Source organism: Clinocottus analis, unplaced genomic scaffold, assembly GCF_023055335.1.
Source record: "Clinocottus analis isolate CAN_PGR_092001 unplaced genomic scaffold, fCliAna1.0.p SCAF_48, whole genome shotgun sequence".
Taxonomy (NCBI): Eukaryota; Metazoa; Chordata; class Actinopteri; order Perciformes; family Cottidae; genus Clinocottus; species Clinocottus analis.
The window spans coordinates 170,001-185,000 of NW_027176205.1; the positions used below are offsets into that span (position 1 = coordinate 170,001).

Genomic DNA, 15,000 nt, shown 5'->3' on the forward strand with positions numbered 1-15,000 from the left:
GGTCTGGACCCCTCTGATCAAACCTCGCCCTGACCCTCTGCAGACACCTTCCGGATAGACCATTCATCCTGAACAGAACCTTTATCCAGAAGGAACTGTGCTGTACAGTACCTTCAGTACAGTACCTTGTGGATGAACCCTTCATCCACAAGGTACTGTACTGAAGATAGCCCTCTGATCAGACCTCACCTTGGTCTGGTCTGGGGGATCCTCTGATGAGACATCACCTGGCCCTCTGCAGACACCTTCTGGATGAACCCTCAGTTTGTGATCCGGCTGGAAGAGGAGGACGACGACCCGGAGGACGGCGAGGTGGGCTGCAGCTTCGTGGTCGGTCTGATCCAGAAGAACCGGCGGAAGCTACGTAAACAAGGAGAGGACATGCACACTGTCGGCTTCGCCATCTACGAGGTGAGAACCGGAGAGAACCAGATCAGATGAAGACTTGGCGAGGTTCCTCCTCCAGTAACGTTGGTCTCGTCTTGTGTTTTTCTGCAGGTTCCAAAACAGGTGAGTTCTGGCCGCCGACAACACCTGCAGGTCAAAGGTCAAGCTTCTCACACTTTCAAGTACATGTCTTGAATAAAGGGGGAAAGAGGAAGCCGTGTTGCCGTGGTGACGAAGTGATGATGTCACGATAATCAATATCTTCTCTTTTAATGTGCAAAAAAATCAAAGATGTCAATTGAAAAATCAGGAAATGATGTCCTTTCTTGCACCTTTATGCTAAGCTAAGCTAACCAGCTGCTCTAAATGTGGAACTGTTCCTTTAAGGAAGTCACTTTTCCTCAGCTTACCCGTTAAAGCTCAGACGTCAGAGGGTCCTTAAATGCACCATCAGAGAGCGTTAAACATGTCGGCGGAAGAGAACTCAGACCTTGTGTTCTTAAAGAACTCCAATGAAAGCACCTGAAGGCACCTGAAGAGCGTTCCTATTGGCCGTTGTCCCCTCAGTTCTACGGACAGAGGGAAGTGCACCTGGACAAGAACTTCTTCCTGACTCATGCTCAGACCGCCAAGTCCGAGACCTTCATCAACCTGCGAGAGGTCAGCACACGCTTCAAGCTGCCGCCCGGCGAGTACCTGGTGGTGCCCTCCACCTTTGAGCCGCACCTCAACGGGGACTTCTGCATCCGGGTGTTCTCCGAGAAACAGACCGAGACCGCGTAAGACCCCGTCCTGCTCAGTCTCAGGTCCACGGTCTGTCCTGTGGTCCTCAAACGCCTCTTAGACCTTCTGAGTCCTGGAGTCTGGGTTCTTACTATGTTCTCACTGTTCTCACTGTGTTCTCACTAGGTTCTCACTGTTCTCACTGTGTTCTCACTAGGTTCTCACTGTTCTTACTGTGTTCTCACTGTTCTCACTGTATTCTCACGAGGTTCTCACTGTTCTCACTGGGTTCTGACTGGGTTCTCTCACTGTTCTCACTGTTCTCACTGTATTCTCACTGGCCTCTCACTGTTCTCACTGTGTTCTCACTAGGTTCTCACTGTTCTCACTGTATTCTCACGAGGTTCTCACTGTTCTCACTGGGTTCTGACTGGGTTCTGACTAGGTTCTCTCACTGTTCTCACTGTTCTCACTGTATTCTCACTGGGCTCTCACTGTTCTCATTATATTCTCACTGTGTTCTCACTGTTCTCACTGTGTTCTCACTGTGTTCTCACTGTATTCTTACTGTTCTCACTGTATTCTCACTGTGTTCTCACTGTTCTCTCTGTGTTCTCACTGGGCTCTCACTGTTCTCACTGTATTCTCACTGTATTCTCACTGGACTCTCACTGTTCTCACTGTGTTCTCACTGTTCTCACTGTGTTCTCACTGTATTCTCACTGTTCTCACTGTTCTCACTGTATTCTCACTGTTCTCACTGTGTTCTTACTGTTCTCACTGTATTCTCACTGTTCTCACTGTATTCTCACTGTTCTCACTGTGTTCTCACTGTATTATCACTGTTCTCACTGTGTTCTTACTGTTCTCACTGTATTCTCACTGTTCTCACTGGGTTCTCACTGTGTTCTTACTCTTCTCACTGTATTCTCACTGGGTTCTTACTGTTCTCACTGTATTCTCAATGTTCTCACTGCGTTCTCACTGGGCTCTCACTGTTCTCACTGTATTCTCACTGTATTCTCACTGTATTCTCACTGTTCTCACTGGGTTCTCACTGTGTTCTTACTGTTCTCACTGGGTTCTTACTGTTCTCACTGTATTCTCAATGTTCTCACTGCGTTCTCACTGGGCTCTCACTGTTCTCACTGTATTCTCACTGTACTCACTGTATTCTCACTGTTCTCACTGTATTCTCACTGTTCTCACTGGGCTCTCACTGTTCTCACTGTATTCTCACTGTACTCACTGTATTCTCACTGTTCTCACTGGGTTCTCACTGTGTTCTTACTGTTCTCACTGTGTTCTCACTGGGTTCTCACGGTTCCTCCTCAGACCGTGCGATGACCCCGTCAGTGCGGAGCTGGATGACGTGAGTACTTCTGGTGTTTTAGGTTCTGGTCCATCAACAGAACCAGAACCGATGATGTGGAACATGAACAGTGAACTCATTTGTTATTTAGAGCGATAGTTCACACAACGATGGATGTAGGTGAATGTGTTGTTACTGTTGCCGTGGTGATTGTCTCCAGGAGACCGTGTCAGATGGAGACGTGGACGCAGGATTCAGAGGCCTCTTCACCAAACTCGCCGGAGCCGTAAGTATGACATCACTTCCTGTGTGACGGGGCCAATCAGAGCAGAGTCCTGGCTGATCCTCTACAAACCTGTTTCAGGACATGGAGATCTCCACAGCGGAGCTGAGGACCATCCTGAACAAGATCGTAGCCAAACGTGAGTCCAGCTGCTCACCTGCTCACCTTTTCACCTGTTCACCTGCTCACCTGCTCACCTGCTCACCTGTTCACCTGCTCACCTGTTTCCCTGCTCACCTGTTCACCTGATCACCTGCTTACCTGATCACCTGCTCACCTGCTCACCTGCTTACCTGATCACCTGTTCACCTGCTCACCTGCTCACCAGTTCACCTGCTTACCTGATCACCTGCTCACCTGTTCGCCTGATCACCTGCTCACCTGTTTCCCTGCTCACCTGTTCACCTGCTCACCTGTTTCCCTGCTCACCTGTTCACCTGCTCGCCTGTTCACCTGCTCACCTGCTCACCTGTTTACCTGTTCACCTGCTCACCTACTTACCTGTTCACCTGTTTACCTGCACACCTGTTCACCTGCTTATCTGCTCACCTGCTCACCTGTTTAACTGTTCACCTGCTCACCTGTTTTATTGTGGGTAAGAGGACAGGTCACGGTGTTGACCTGTTGCATTGTGGGTAAGAAGACAGGTGATGGTGTTGACCTGTCGCATTGTGGGTCGTGTCTCCTTCACAGGAACCGACATAAAGACGGACGGCTTCAGCATGGAGACCTGCAGGGTGATGGTGAACCTGATGGACGTATCCTGTTCCAGGGAGCAGATTGTGTTGTTGTTGTGTTGTTGTTGTGTTGTGTTGTTGCAGCTCCTTAACGGCTCAGCAGGACAGTGGCAACGGGAAGCTGGGCCTCGGGGAGTTCGCCACTCTGTGGAAGAAGGTGCAGAGATACCTGGTAAGACCTGCGACCTCTGATCTCTACACCTGCACTCACCTGAGGACAGACACCAACGTGTGTGTGTGTGTGTGTCTCTCTGCAGACCATCTACAAGAAGAATGACACTGATAACTCAGGAACGATGAGCACTCCAGAGATGAGAGTGGCCTTCAAAGACGCAGGTCAGTTCCTCTTCCTCCTCTTCCTAGCTAATGATGATGATGATGGTTCTGATGGTTCTGATGGTTCTGCTCCTTAGGGTTCTCTCTCAACAACAGCATCTACCAGCTGCTGGTGGCGCGCTACTCGGACCCCGACATGACCATCGACTTTGACAACTTTACCGGCTGCCTGATGAGGCTGGAGATGATGTTCAGTGGGTTCCTCTTCAAGGAGAACGTGCAGAACCTGAAGAACATAGAGCTACATGTCCTGCATGTTCTCTACATTCTCCACGTTCTCTACATTCTGCATGTTCTCTACATTCACACATACATACACATGTACATATGATGAGTAGTATACACATGTACATATAATGAGTAGTATACACATGTACATATGATGAGTAGTATACACATGTACATATAATGAGTAGTATACACATGTACATATGAGTAGTATACACATGTACATATGAGTAGTATACACATGTACATATAATGAGTAGTATACACATGTACATATGAGTAGTATACACATGTACATATGAGTAGTATACACATGTACATATGAGTAGTATACACATGTACATATAATAAGTAGTATACACATGTACATATAATTAGTATACACATGTACATATAATGAGTAGTATACACATGTACATATGAGTAGTATACACATGTACATATGAGTAGTATACACATGTACATATAATGAGTAGTATACACATGGTACAGAAGAGGTAGAGAGGAGGGGCATCAGCAGGGACGTGGCCACCAAGGATGGATGCAGGTTCTCCGCGTTCTGCATGTTCTCCACGGCATGGGTTCATGGGTATTCGTATTTAGAACTGTCCACAAAACCTGACGAGTCAGACACAGTTTCAATAATTCCCTTTTGAATAACGAGCTAACGAGCTAACAAGCTAGCGGATAACGAGCTAACAGCTTCAACGTGTGACTCCTCTTCCTCCTCTTCCTCTTCAGAGATCTTTAAGAAGATGGACGCTCACAACAGCGGCTCCATCGAGCTGGACTTCGCCCAGGTGAGAACACAACGCTGTTAGACACCATCAGGGTCTGCAGAAACAGGTCCAGAACCAGGTCCAAAACCTGAACCAGAACCTGAACCTGGTCCAAAACCAGGTCAAGAACCTGAACCTGGTCTAGAACCTGAACCAGGTCCAGAATCTGGTCCAGAACCTGAACCTGATCCAAAACCAGGTCAACAACCTGAACCTGGTCTAGAAACTGAACCAGGTCCAGAACCTGGTCCTGAACCTGGTCCAAACCATGTCCAAAACCAGGTCAAGAACCCAATGCAGAACCAGAACCTGACCCACCTCTCTGTCTTCCTCAGTGGTTAAACTTCGCGATGATCTGATCCAGACCTCCTGCTGGTCCTCCTAAGTTCATCTGATCTCTGTAACGTCAATAATATCAATAAAAAAAGTTCATCATATCAATAAAGTTCATAATATCAATAAAGTTTACCCACAATCCTTTGTTCTGGGCTGCTGTCTGTAGCCGTTCAGGGCCCATGTTGGACTCTGGCTCCTCGTCTTCATCACTTCTTCACTACAGACACTAATAACTGGATTCATTCTTTCATAGATCAGAAGATTTCTCTGGTGAATAAATGAATAAATAATGTGGAGGACGAGGACGCATAGGTAATATCAGATAGTATAATACATATAATGTGTTTAAATCATAATATAATAATAATATAATATATATTATTATATATATATTATTATATCATATAATAATATATACAATACATATTATATATTATAATGCAATATATAATATCCTTTTTCTGGCTCGGCAGCCTTCACCCATTCATCTGCTTCATTCCTTCTAAAGTATATGTATATATATATATATATATATATATATATATATATATATATATATATATATATATATATATATATATATATATGATGGACAATATATATATATATATATATATATTGTCCATCATATATGTTATTCTTTATTTTGATGCGGGTGCAGTACCGCATGTGACCTCACTGAACCGTTGCGGTCGAGAGAGGCGCTGTTCCCCTTGTCAGAGGAAACAAAGACCACTGAAGATAGACGTGATGACGTCATCAAAAGCACGATATATGTTGTTTCATATATATATATATATATATATATATATATATATATATATATATATATATATATATATATATATATATATATATATATATATATATATATAATATTATCATTATTATCGTTTGATGACGATTATGATGAACCCCCTTCCGAGCCCCGCCCCTCCCGCCGGGCGGGGCTCGTCCTGCAGCAGAGCTCCACAACATCTCCACAGCACCAATCCTGCACCCTGAGAGATCCGGAGCCGCATCCGCACAGAGACCCGCACCGAGACCCCCGAGACCCGCACGGAGACCCGCACGGAGACCCGTACGGAGCCCCGGCCGGTAAGTGACGTGTCTCTGAGCGCGTGCGGGTCTCAGGTCTCTGAACCAATCAGAAGTCTGCTGCGTCATCAGAACCTGTAAATACCTCAATAACTACTATTATAAATTATGAAATACATCAAACCTCAACTCAATGTTTCATTTCACTGGAAGATTCCTGAGAACTAGAGAATTCTTCTGTACTCATAATTATGTTATTATTAAATTAATATATTGTTATATTCGTCGAATATGAATATGAATGTGCCATGAACAACATTCATTTACTTTAATATGCATGAAAATGAATCCATTTATTAATTTAAGACCTGAAATGGAATCAAATCAGTCGTCTGGTACCAGTCTGGTCCTGGGAGGAGACCTGTATAGAATAACATGAAGACCCAGTGTTGTTGTTGTTGTTGTTGTTGTTGTTGTTGTTGACATGTTGGTATCCAGTGAACTAACTTGTGTTTCCTGTCAGCTTCCTGCGAGCCCATTGGACAGAAATCAGGTACAAACATCTGTTTATATTGATGTCTCCAGGTTGAGGCTGCACGGAGATAAATGCTAACTGCTAGCATCATTGTTAGGTGTTAGCATGCTAACATGCTGATAATGTCCACCAGGTGTTAGCATGCTAACATGCTGATAATGTCCACCAGGTGTTAGCATGCTAACATACCGATAATGTTCACCAGGTGTTAGCATGCTAACATGCTGATAATGTACACTAGGTGTTAGCATGCTAACATGCTGATAATGTACACCAGGTGTTAGCATGATAACATGCTGATAATGTCCACCAGGTGTCAGCATGATAACATGCTTATAATGTTCACCAGGTGTCAGCATGATAACATGCTTATAATGTACACCAGGTGTCAGCATGATAACATGCTGATAATGTCCACCAGGTGTTAGCATGCTAACATGCTGATAATGTTCACCAGGTGTTAGCATGCTAACATGCTGATAATGTTCACCAGGTGTCAGCATGATAACATGCTTATAATGTACACCAGGTGTCAGCATGATAACATGCTGATAATGTCCACCAGGTGTTAGCATGCTAACATGCTGATAATGTTCACCAGGTGTTAGCATGCTAACATGCTGATAATGTTCACCAGGTGTCAGCATGATAACATGCTTATAATGTTCACCAGGTGTCAGCATGATAACATGCTTATAATGTTCACCAGGTGTCAGCATGATAACATGCTTATAATGTACACCAGGTGTTAGCATGATAACATGCTTATAATGTACACCAGGTGTCAGCATGATAACATGCTTATAATGTTCACCAGGTGTTAGCATGATAACATGCTTATAATGTTCACCAGGTGTTAGCATGCTAACATGCTGATAATGTACACGAGGTGTTAGCATGCTAACATGCTGATAATGTCCACTAGGTGTTAGCATGCTAACAATGGTGTGTTGTGGGTCAGGATGTTTGGGGGCGTGTCTGGGCGGATCCAGAAGGACCGGCAGCGGGCTGGAGGTCTGGGCTCGGTCCAGCAGGCTGTGCATTACCTGAACCAGGACTTCCAGGCCCTGAAGGAGGACTGTCAGCAGAACGGATCCCTATTCCAGGACCCAATGTTCCCCGCAGAACCAGCCTCGCTGGGCTTCAAGGAACTCGGACCATTTACCGCCAAAACCAGCGGGGTGGAGTGGAAGAGACCAACGGTGAGAACCATGAGCCTGCCAGACATGCTGCAGGGCACCACTGAACACAGCACACACACACACACACACACACACTATAATAATAATTATAGAGCCCATGATGATGTCACAGCTGTCATTGATTGGTTGTTTCAGGAGCTGACAGAGAACCCCCAGTTCATTGTGGGCGGAGCCACCAGGACTGACATCTGCCAGGGAGCGCTGGGTGAGTCCTGGAAGCCTGAAAGCTATGTACATATACATGTGTATATATATATATATATATATATATATATATATATATACATGTGTATATATATATATATATATATATATATATATATATATATATATATATATATATATATATATATATATATACATGTGTATATATATATATATATATATATATATATATATATATATATATATATATATGTATATATATATATATATATATATATATATATATATATATATATATATGTATATATATATATATATATATATATATATATATATATATATATATATATATATATATATATGTTATGTTCACCAGGTGTCAGCATGATAACATGCTTATAATGTAAGCATGTTATCATGCTTACATTATAAGCACCGATATATATGTATATATATATATATATATATATATATATATATATATATATATATATATATATATATATATACATATATATATATATATACATATACATATATATATATATATATATATATATATATATATATATATATATATATAGTATATACACACACTGTCTGGCCAAAAAAAAGTCGCCACCAAAAAAAGGTCACACACTAATATTTGGTTGGAGACCTTCATTTTTGCTTACAGCATTCACTGTGACTGTTTCATGAGCTTCTGCAATGTCACAAGATTTACTTCCATCCAGTGTTGCATTAATTCATGTGTGTATATACACATATGATGTACATGTACCCTGACAGATCTCACGAGGAGCACCTGAAGTAAGCACTCAGTCCATCAGTCTGACCTGGTATTGATCAGTGTATTGATCAGTGACTGAGTGGAAACTCCATTAGCCGAAAACATTAGCCACATCATGTTGTTGCTGACGGTAGCTTAGCATTAGTGTGTCCCCACAGACCGTCAGAGTGCTTCTTCAGAACAATGAGTCAGCTGATGTTCACTCAACAAGTTAACGCTTACTGGAAAACCTCCTCCAATCAGGGGCCAGATCCTGATCAATGTGATCCTGATCAGTATGATCAGGATCATCTGTGTTACCTCTGGTTCGGAAGGTAGTGTCTGTAAGGTAAGTGTCTGTACATCTGTGTCAACAGGAGACTGCTGGCTGCTCGCTGCCATCGGGTCTCTGACTCTGAACGAGCGGCTGCTACATCGCGTTGTTCCTCTCGGTCAGAACTTCAACCACGAATACGCCGGCATCTTCCACTTCCAGGTGAGACGCCACCTGTTCAGAGGCCACACCCACTCCCCTGTTCAGAGGCCACACCCACTCCCTGTTCAGAGGCCACACCCACTCACCTGTTTAGAGGCCACACCCTCTCACCTGTTCAGAGGCCACACCCAATCACCTGTTACTTCAGGTGGAAGTCAGGAGTTTGTGTTTTGGTTCTGAGTGAGGATTTCGAGTCAGCATTAATGACTTTAATAAGAACCACTGCAGAGTCATATGTGACTTATTCTTTCTGATCATTCGTATTGATTATCCGTTTCTACCTGAGCGTCTCTACTACATCATCTGACGCCGAACATTCACCTGGATTCTCTGTCTTCGTTCGTCTCAGTTCTGGCAGTTTGGTGAGTGGGTGGACGTGGTGATCGACGACCGCCTGCCGGTCAAAGACGGAGAACTGATGTTCGTCCACTCGGCTGAAGGCAGCGAGTTCTGGAGCGCCCTGCTGGAGAAGGCCTACGCCAAGTAAGACATATAAATATATATATATATATATATATAATATATAGCTAACATGTGACCTGCCACCTGCTGGAGAAGGCCTACGCCAAGTAAGACATATAAATATATATATATATAATATATAGCTAACATGTGACCTGCCCCCTGCTGGAGAAGGCCTACGCCAAGTAAGACATATAAATATATATATATATATATATATATATATATATATATATATATATATATAATATATAGCTAACATGTGACCTGCCACCTGCTGGAGAAGGCCTACGCCAAGTAAGACATATAAATATATATACACACACATATATATATGTATATATATATATATATATATATATATATATATATATATATGTATATATATATATATATATATATATATATATATATATATATATATATATGTATATATGTATGTATATACATATATATATACATATGTATACATATGTATATACATACATATATATATACATATGTATATACATATATATGTATATATATATAAATATATATATATATATATACATATGTATATATATATATCCACACACATATATATATATGTATATATATATATATGTATGTATATACATATATATATATGTGTATATATATATATATATATATATATATATATATATATATATATATATATATATATATATATGTACGTGCTTTTGATGACGTCATCACGTCTGTGTACCAGTTGTTGACTGGTTGTTGACTGGTTGTTGACTGGTTGTTGACTGGTTGTTTACCAGTTGTTTACCGGTTGTTGACTGGTTGTTGACTGGTTGTTTACCAGTTGTTGACCGGTTGTTGACCGGTTGTTGACCAGTTGTTGACCGGTTGTTGACCAGTTGTTGACCGGTTGTTGACCAGTTGTTGACTGGTTGTTGACTGGTTGTTGACTGGTTGTTGACTGGTTGTTTACCAGTTGTTGACCGGTTGTTGACTGGTTGTTGACTGGTTGTTGACTAGTTGTTTACCAGTTGTTTACCGGTTGTTGACTGGTTGTTGACTGGTTGTTTACCAGTTGTTGACCGGTTGTTGACCGGTTGTTGACCAGTTGTTGACCGGTTGTTGACCAGTTGTTGACTGGTTGTTGACTGCGTGTCTTCAGGCTCAACGGGTGCTATGAGGCTCTGTCTGGCGGCAGCACCACCGAGGGCTTCGAGGACTTCACCGGCGGCGTGTCGGAGTCCTACGAGCTGAAGAAGCCTCCCAGAGACCTGCAGCGCGTCATCAGCAAAGCTCTGGAGAGAGAGTCTCTGCTGGGATGCTCCATCGACGTCAGTCCGCCGCCGCCGCACCACGCCGCCGCACCACGCCGCCGCACCACGCCGCCACGCTCACCTGACCTCCAGTAACTCTCTCTGTGTCTCAGATCACCAGCTCTCTGGACATGGAGGCCGTGACCTTCAGGAAGCTGGTGAAAGGCCACGCCTACTCTGTGACCGGCCTCCAGCAGGTGGACTACCGAGGCCGGAGGGAAACCCTGATCCGGATCAGGAACCCGTGGGGTCAGGTGGAGTGGACCGGAGCCTGGAGCGACAGGTGAGCGCAGGGCCACACCTGGAGAAAGACTCCTTTATGATAAATTATGACGAAATCCTTTAATAAGCACTCCTTCCAGCCTTATAGTGATAGTTATTGTTATAGTCATAGTGATAGTTATAGTGCTAGTGCTAGTTATAGTGATAGTTATTGTTATAGTCATAGTGATAGTTATAGTGATAGTGCTAGTTATAGTTATAATTATTGTTATAGTCATAGTGATAGTTATAGTGCTAGTTATAGTTATTGTTATAGTTATAGTGCTAGTTATAGTGATAGTTATAGTGATAGTTATTGTTATAGTTATAGTGCTAGTTATAGTGCTAGTTACAGTGCTAGTTATAGTTCCAGTGATAGTTATAGTGCTAGTGATAGTTTTTGTGATAGTTATGGTTATAGTTAGAGTGATAGTTTTGGTTATAGTTAGAGTGATAGTTTTGGTTATAGTTAGAGTGATAGTTGTTGTTATAGTTAGAGTTATAGTTATGGTTATAGTTAGAGGGATAGTTATTGTTATAGTTAGAGTTATAGTTATGGTTATAGTTAGAATTATAGTTATGGTTATGGTGATAGTTCTAGTTATGGTTATAGTTATGATCCACATTGTGTTTCATTGTGATCCAGCTCGTCCGAGTGGAGCTCCATCGACTCAGCAGAGAAAGACGAGCTGCTCTGCAAGATGGAGGACGGAGAGTTCTGGTAGGTCACCGCCAGAGGAAGCGGTGAGGTCTGCCTCAGCGTGTGCATCAGTGTGCGTGTGTGTGTGTGTGTGTGTGTGTGTGTGTGTGTGTGTGTGTGTGTGTGTGTGTGTGTGTGTGTCAGGATGTCGTTCCAGGAGTTCCTGCGTCAGTTCTCCCGGCTGGAGATCTGTAACCTGACCCCCGACGCCCTGAGCCAGGACTCCACCAGGTTCTGGAGCACCACCATGTTTGAGGGCAGCTGGAGGAGAGGAAGCACCGCGGGGGGCTGCAGGAACCACCCCAGTGAGGGCGCACGACGACCCCATTAACCAGGAAGAAGTTATTAACGTCAATGATGAGTTATTATAATATCGGGCTGGGCAAATGAACGCGTTATTGCAGCGTTAACCTGACAATCCTTTAACGTGTCATCATGCGTTAACTGCATGTTGGCGTTGCAGTGGGCGGGGCTTACCCCTGAAGTGGGCGGGGCTTATCACTGCACACAGGTGCTGCACTTTAAATTTCTCCAGACGTAGTCCAGACCTGGTCCCGAGATTAATCAGTTAATTGTTTTCATTTTTGCCCCGCCCTAATTATAATAATAATAATAATAATTATTATTATTATTATTATTATTATTATTATTATTATTATTTATTGTTATTATTATAAGAATGATAATATAATAATATATGTTTTATATATGTTCCAAGGTTTAAATACAAAGTTGAGCTTTTGTCCTGCACCAGAACCCAGCTGTACACGTTCCACCATCTTTGTTATGAAACCTCATTTCCCATGACGCACTGCGGCTGCCTCCCTGCAGACACCTTCTGGATCAACCCGCAGTACAAGATCTCCCTGCTGGAGGAGGACGACGACCCCGAAGACGACGACAACGCCTGCAGCTTCCTGGTGGCTCTGATGCAGAAAGACCGCCGGCGCCACCGCCGCCACGGCCAGGACACACACACCATCGGGTTCGCCGTCTACGAGGTGAGAACCGGAGAGAACCGGAGGTCAAAGAGAGGTCAATACACTAGACCACCAGAGACCACCAAACACACTAGAGACCACCGAACACACCAGAGACCACCAAACACACTAGAGACCACCAAACACACTAGAGACCACCGAACACACCAGAGACCACCGAACACACCAGAGACCACCGAACACACTAGAGACCACCAAACACACTAGAGACCACCAAACACACTAGAGACCACCGAACACACTAGAGACCACCGAACACACCAGAGACCACCGAACACACTAGAGACCACCAAACACACACTAGAGACCACCAAACACACTAGAGACCACCAAACACACTAGAGACCACCGAACACACTAGAGACCACCAAACACACTAGAGACCACCAAACACACTAGAGACCACCAAACACACTAGAGACCACCGAACACACTAGAGACCACCAAACACACACTAGAGACCACCGAACACACTAGAGACCACCAAACACACTAGAGACCACCAAACACACTAGAGACCACCAAACACACACTAGAGACCACCGAACACACTAGAGACCACCAAACACACCAGAGACCACCAAACACACTAGAGACCACCAAACACACCAGAGACCACCAAACACACTAGAGACCACCAAACACACTAGAGACCACCAAACACACTAGAGACCACCGAACACACTAGAGACCACCGAACACACCAGAGACCACCAAACACACTAGAGACCACCAAACACACACTAGAGACCACCGAACACACTAGAGACCACCAAACACACTAGAGACCACCAAACACACTAGAGACCACCAAACACACACTAGAGACCACCGAACACACTAGAGACCACCAAACACACCAGAGACCACCAAACACACTAGAGACCACCAAACACACCAGAGACCACCAAACACACTAGAGACCACCAAACACACTAGAGACCACGAAACACACACTAGAGACCACCAAACACACACTAGAGACCACCAAACACACACCAGAGACCACCAAACACACTAGAGACCACCAAACACACTAGAGACCACCAAACACACTAGAGACCACCAAACACACTAGAGACCACCGAACACACCAGAGACCACCAAACACACTAGAGACCACCAAACACACTAGAGACCACCAAACACACCAGAGACCACCAAACACACTAGAGACCACCAAACACACTAGAGACCACCAAACACACACTAGAGACCACCAAACACACACTAGAGACCACCAAACACACACTAGAGACCACCAAACACACACTAGAGACCACCGAACACACTAGAGACCACCAAACACACTAGAGACCACCAAACACACTAGAGACCACCAAACACACACTAGAGACCACCAAACACACAAGAGACCACAAAACACACTAGAGACCACCGAACACACTAGAGACCACCAAACACACACGAGAGACCACCAAACACACAAGAGACCACCAAACACACAAGAGACAACCAGACACACACGAGAGACCACCAAACACACTAGAGACCACCAAACACACAAGAGACCACCAAACACACTAGAGACCACCAAACACACTAGAGACCACCAAACACACTAGAGACCACCAAACACACTAGAGACCACCTAGCGTCAGTAGAAGCTACCTCAGAACATCCCAGCAGCTGATAATGCGTTCGTAACCATGATTAGCACGTTAGCATTCTATCAGAAACGCTCTTTCTGTTTCGTGACTCTTCTTTTTGTTTCTCGTCTTCCGCGCAGATTCCTGAGGAGGTGAGTGAGAAGCGTTCCTCTCACACTCAGCTTGTGTTGCTAGCTGTGTTGCTAGCTTGTGTTGCTAGCTGTGTTGCTAGCTTGTGTTGCGTTGCGTAAGACCAGCTGAGTGTGAGCGTGTGTCCGGCAGCACCGCGGCGGGCCGAGCGTCCACCTGAAGAAGGACTTCTTCCTGCGCCAGTCCTCC

The 15,000-nt window shown here is 43.9% G+C and overlaps 2 protein-coding genes across 3 annotated transcripts in view; both read left to right on the forward strand.

Annotated features, from left to right (window-relative positions):
- LOC137801995 (calpain-2 catalytic subunit-like) overlaps nt 1-5,265 on the forward strand; it is a 10,970-nt gene extending 5,705 nt beyond the window's left edge. The window contains exons 10-21 of the mRNA XM_068599490.1: nt 242-411; nt 499-510; nt 955-1,166; nt 2,446-2,482; nt 2,643-2,708; nt 2,787-2,844; nt 3,399-3,463; nt 3,546-3,614; nt 3,700-3,778; nt 3,856-3,972; nt 4,748-4,806; nt 5,121-5,265. Of these exons, the coding sequence (XP_068455591.1) occupies nt 242-411; nt 499-510; nt 955-1,166; nt 2,446-2,482; nt 2,643-2,708; nt 2,787-2,844; nt 3,399-3,463; nt 3,546-3,614; nt 3,700-3,778; nt 3,856-3,972; nt 4,748-4,806; nt 5,121-5,144 (968 nt within the window). The 3' untranslated portion in view covers nt 5,145-5,265. The remainder of the gene's footprint in view (nt 1-241; nt 412-498; nt 511-954; nt 1,167-2,445; nt 2,483-2,642; nt 2,709-2,786; nt 2,845-3,398; nt 3,464-3,545; nt 3,615-3,699; nt 3,779-3,855; nt 3,973-4,747; nt 4,807-5,120) is intronic.
- An 831-nt stretch (nt 5,266-6,096) lies between these two features.
- LOC137801996 (calpain-1 catalytic subunit-like) overlaps nt 6,097-15,000 on the forward strand; it is a 12,862-nt gene continuing 3,958 nt past the window's right edge. The window contains exons 1-13 of one of the 2 annotated variants that reach the window (XM_068599491.1): nt 6,097-6,219; nt 6,683-6,712; nt 7,656-7,896; nt 8,032-8,101; nt 9,208-9,326; nt 9,676-9,809; nt 10,939-11,107; nt 11,203-11,372; nt 11,997-12,071; nt 12,195-12,355; nt 12,882-13,051; nt 14,802-14,813; nt 14,944-15,000. The exon at nt 14,944-15,000 is cut by the window's right edge and continues 155 nt beyond it. In XM_068599491.1, coding sequence (XP_068455592.1) covers nt 7,657-7,896; nt 8,032-8,101; nt 9,208-9,326; nt 9,676-9,809; nt 10,939-11,107; nt 11,203-11,372; nt 11,997-12,071; nt 12,195-12,355; nt 12,882-13,051; nt 14,802-14,813; nt 14,944-15,000 — 1,377 coding nt within the window. In that variant the 5' untranslated portion in view covers nt 6,097-6,219; nt 6,683-6,712; nt 7,656. Of the gene's footprint in view, nt 6,297-6,682; nt 6,713-7,655; nt 7,897-8,031; nt 8,102-9,207; nt 9,327-9,675; nt 9,810-10,938; nt 11,108-11,202; nt 11,373-11,996; nt 12,072-12,194; nt 12,356-12,881; nt 13,052-14,801; nt 14,814-14,943 lie in introns of both variants that reach the window. The other variant, XM_068599492.1, reaches the window with a different exon arrangement.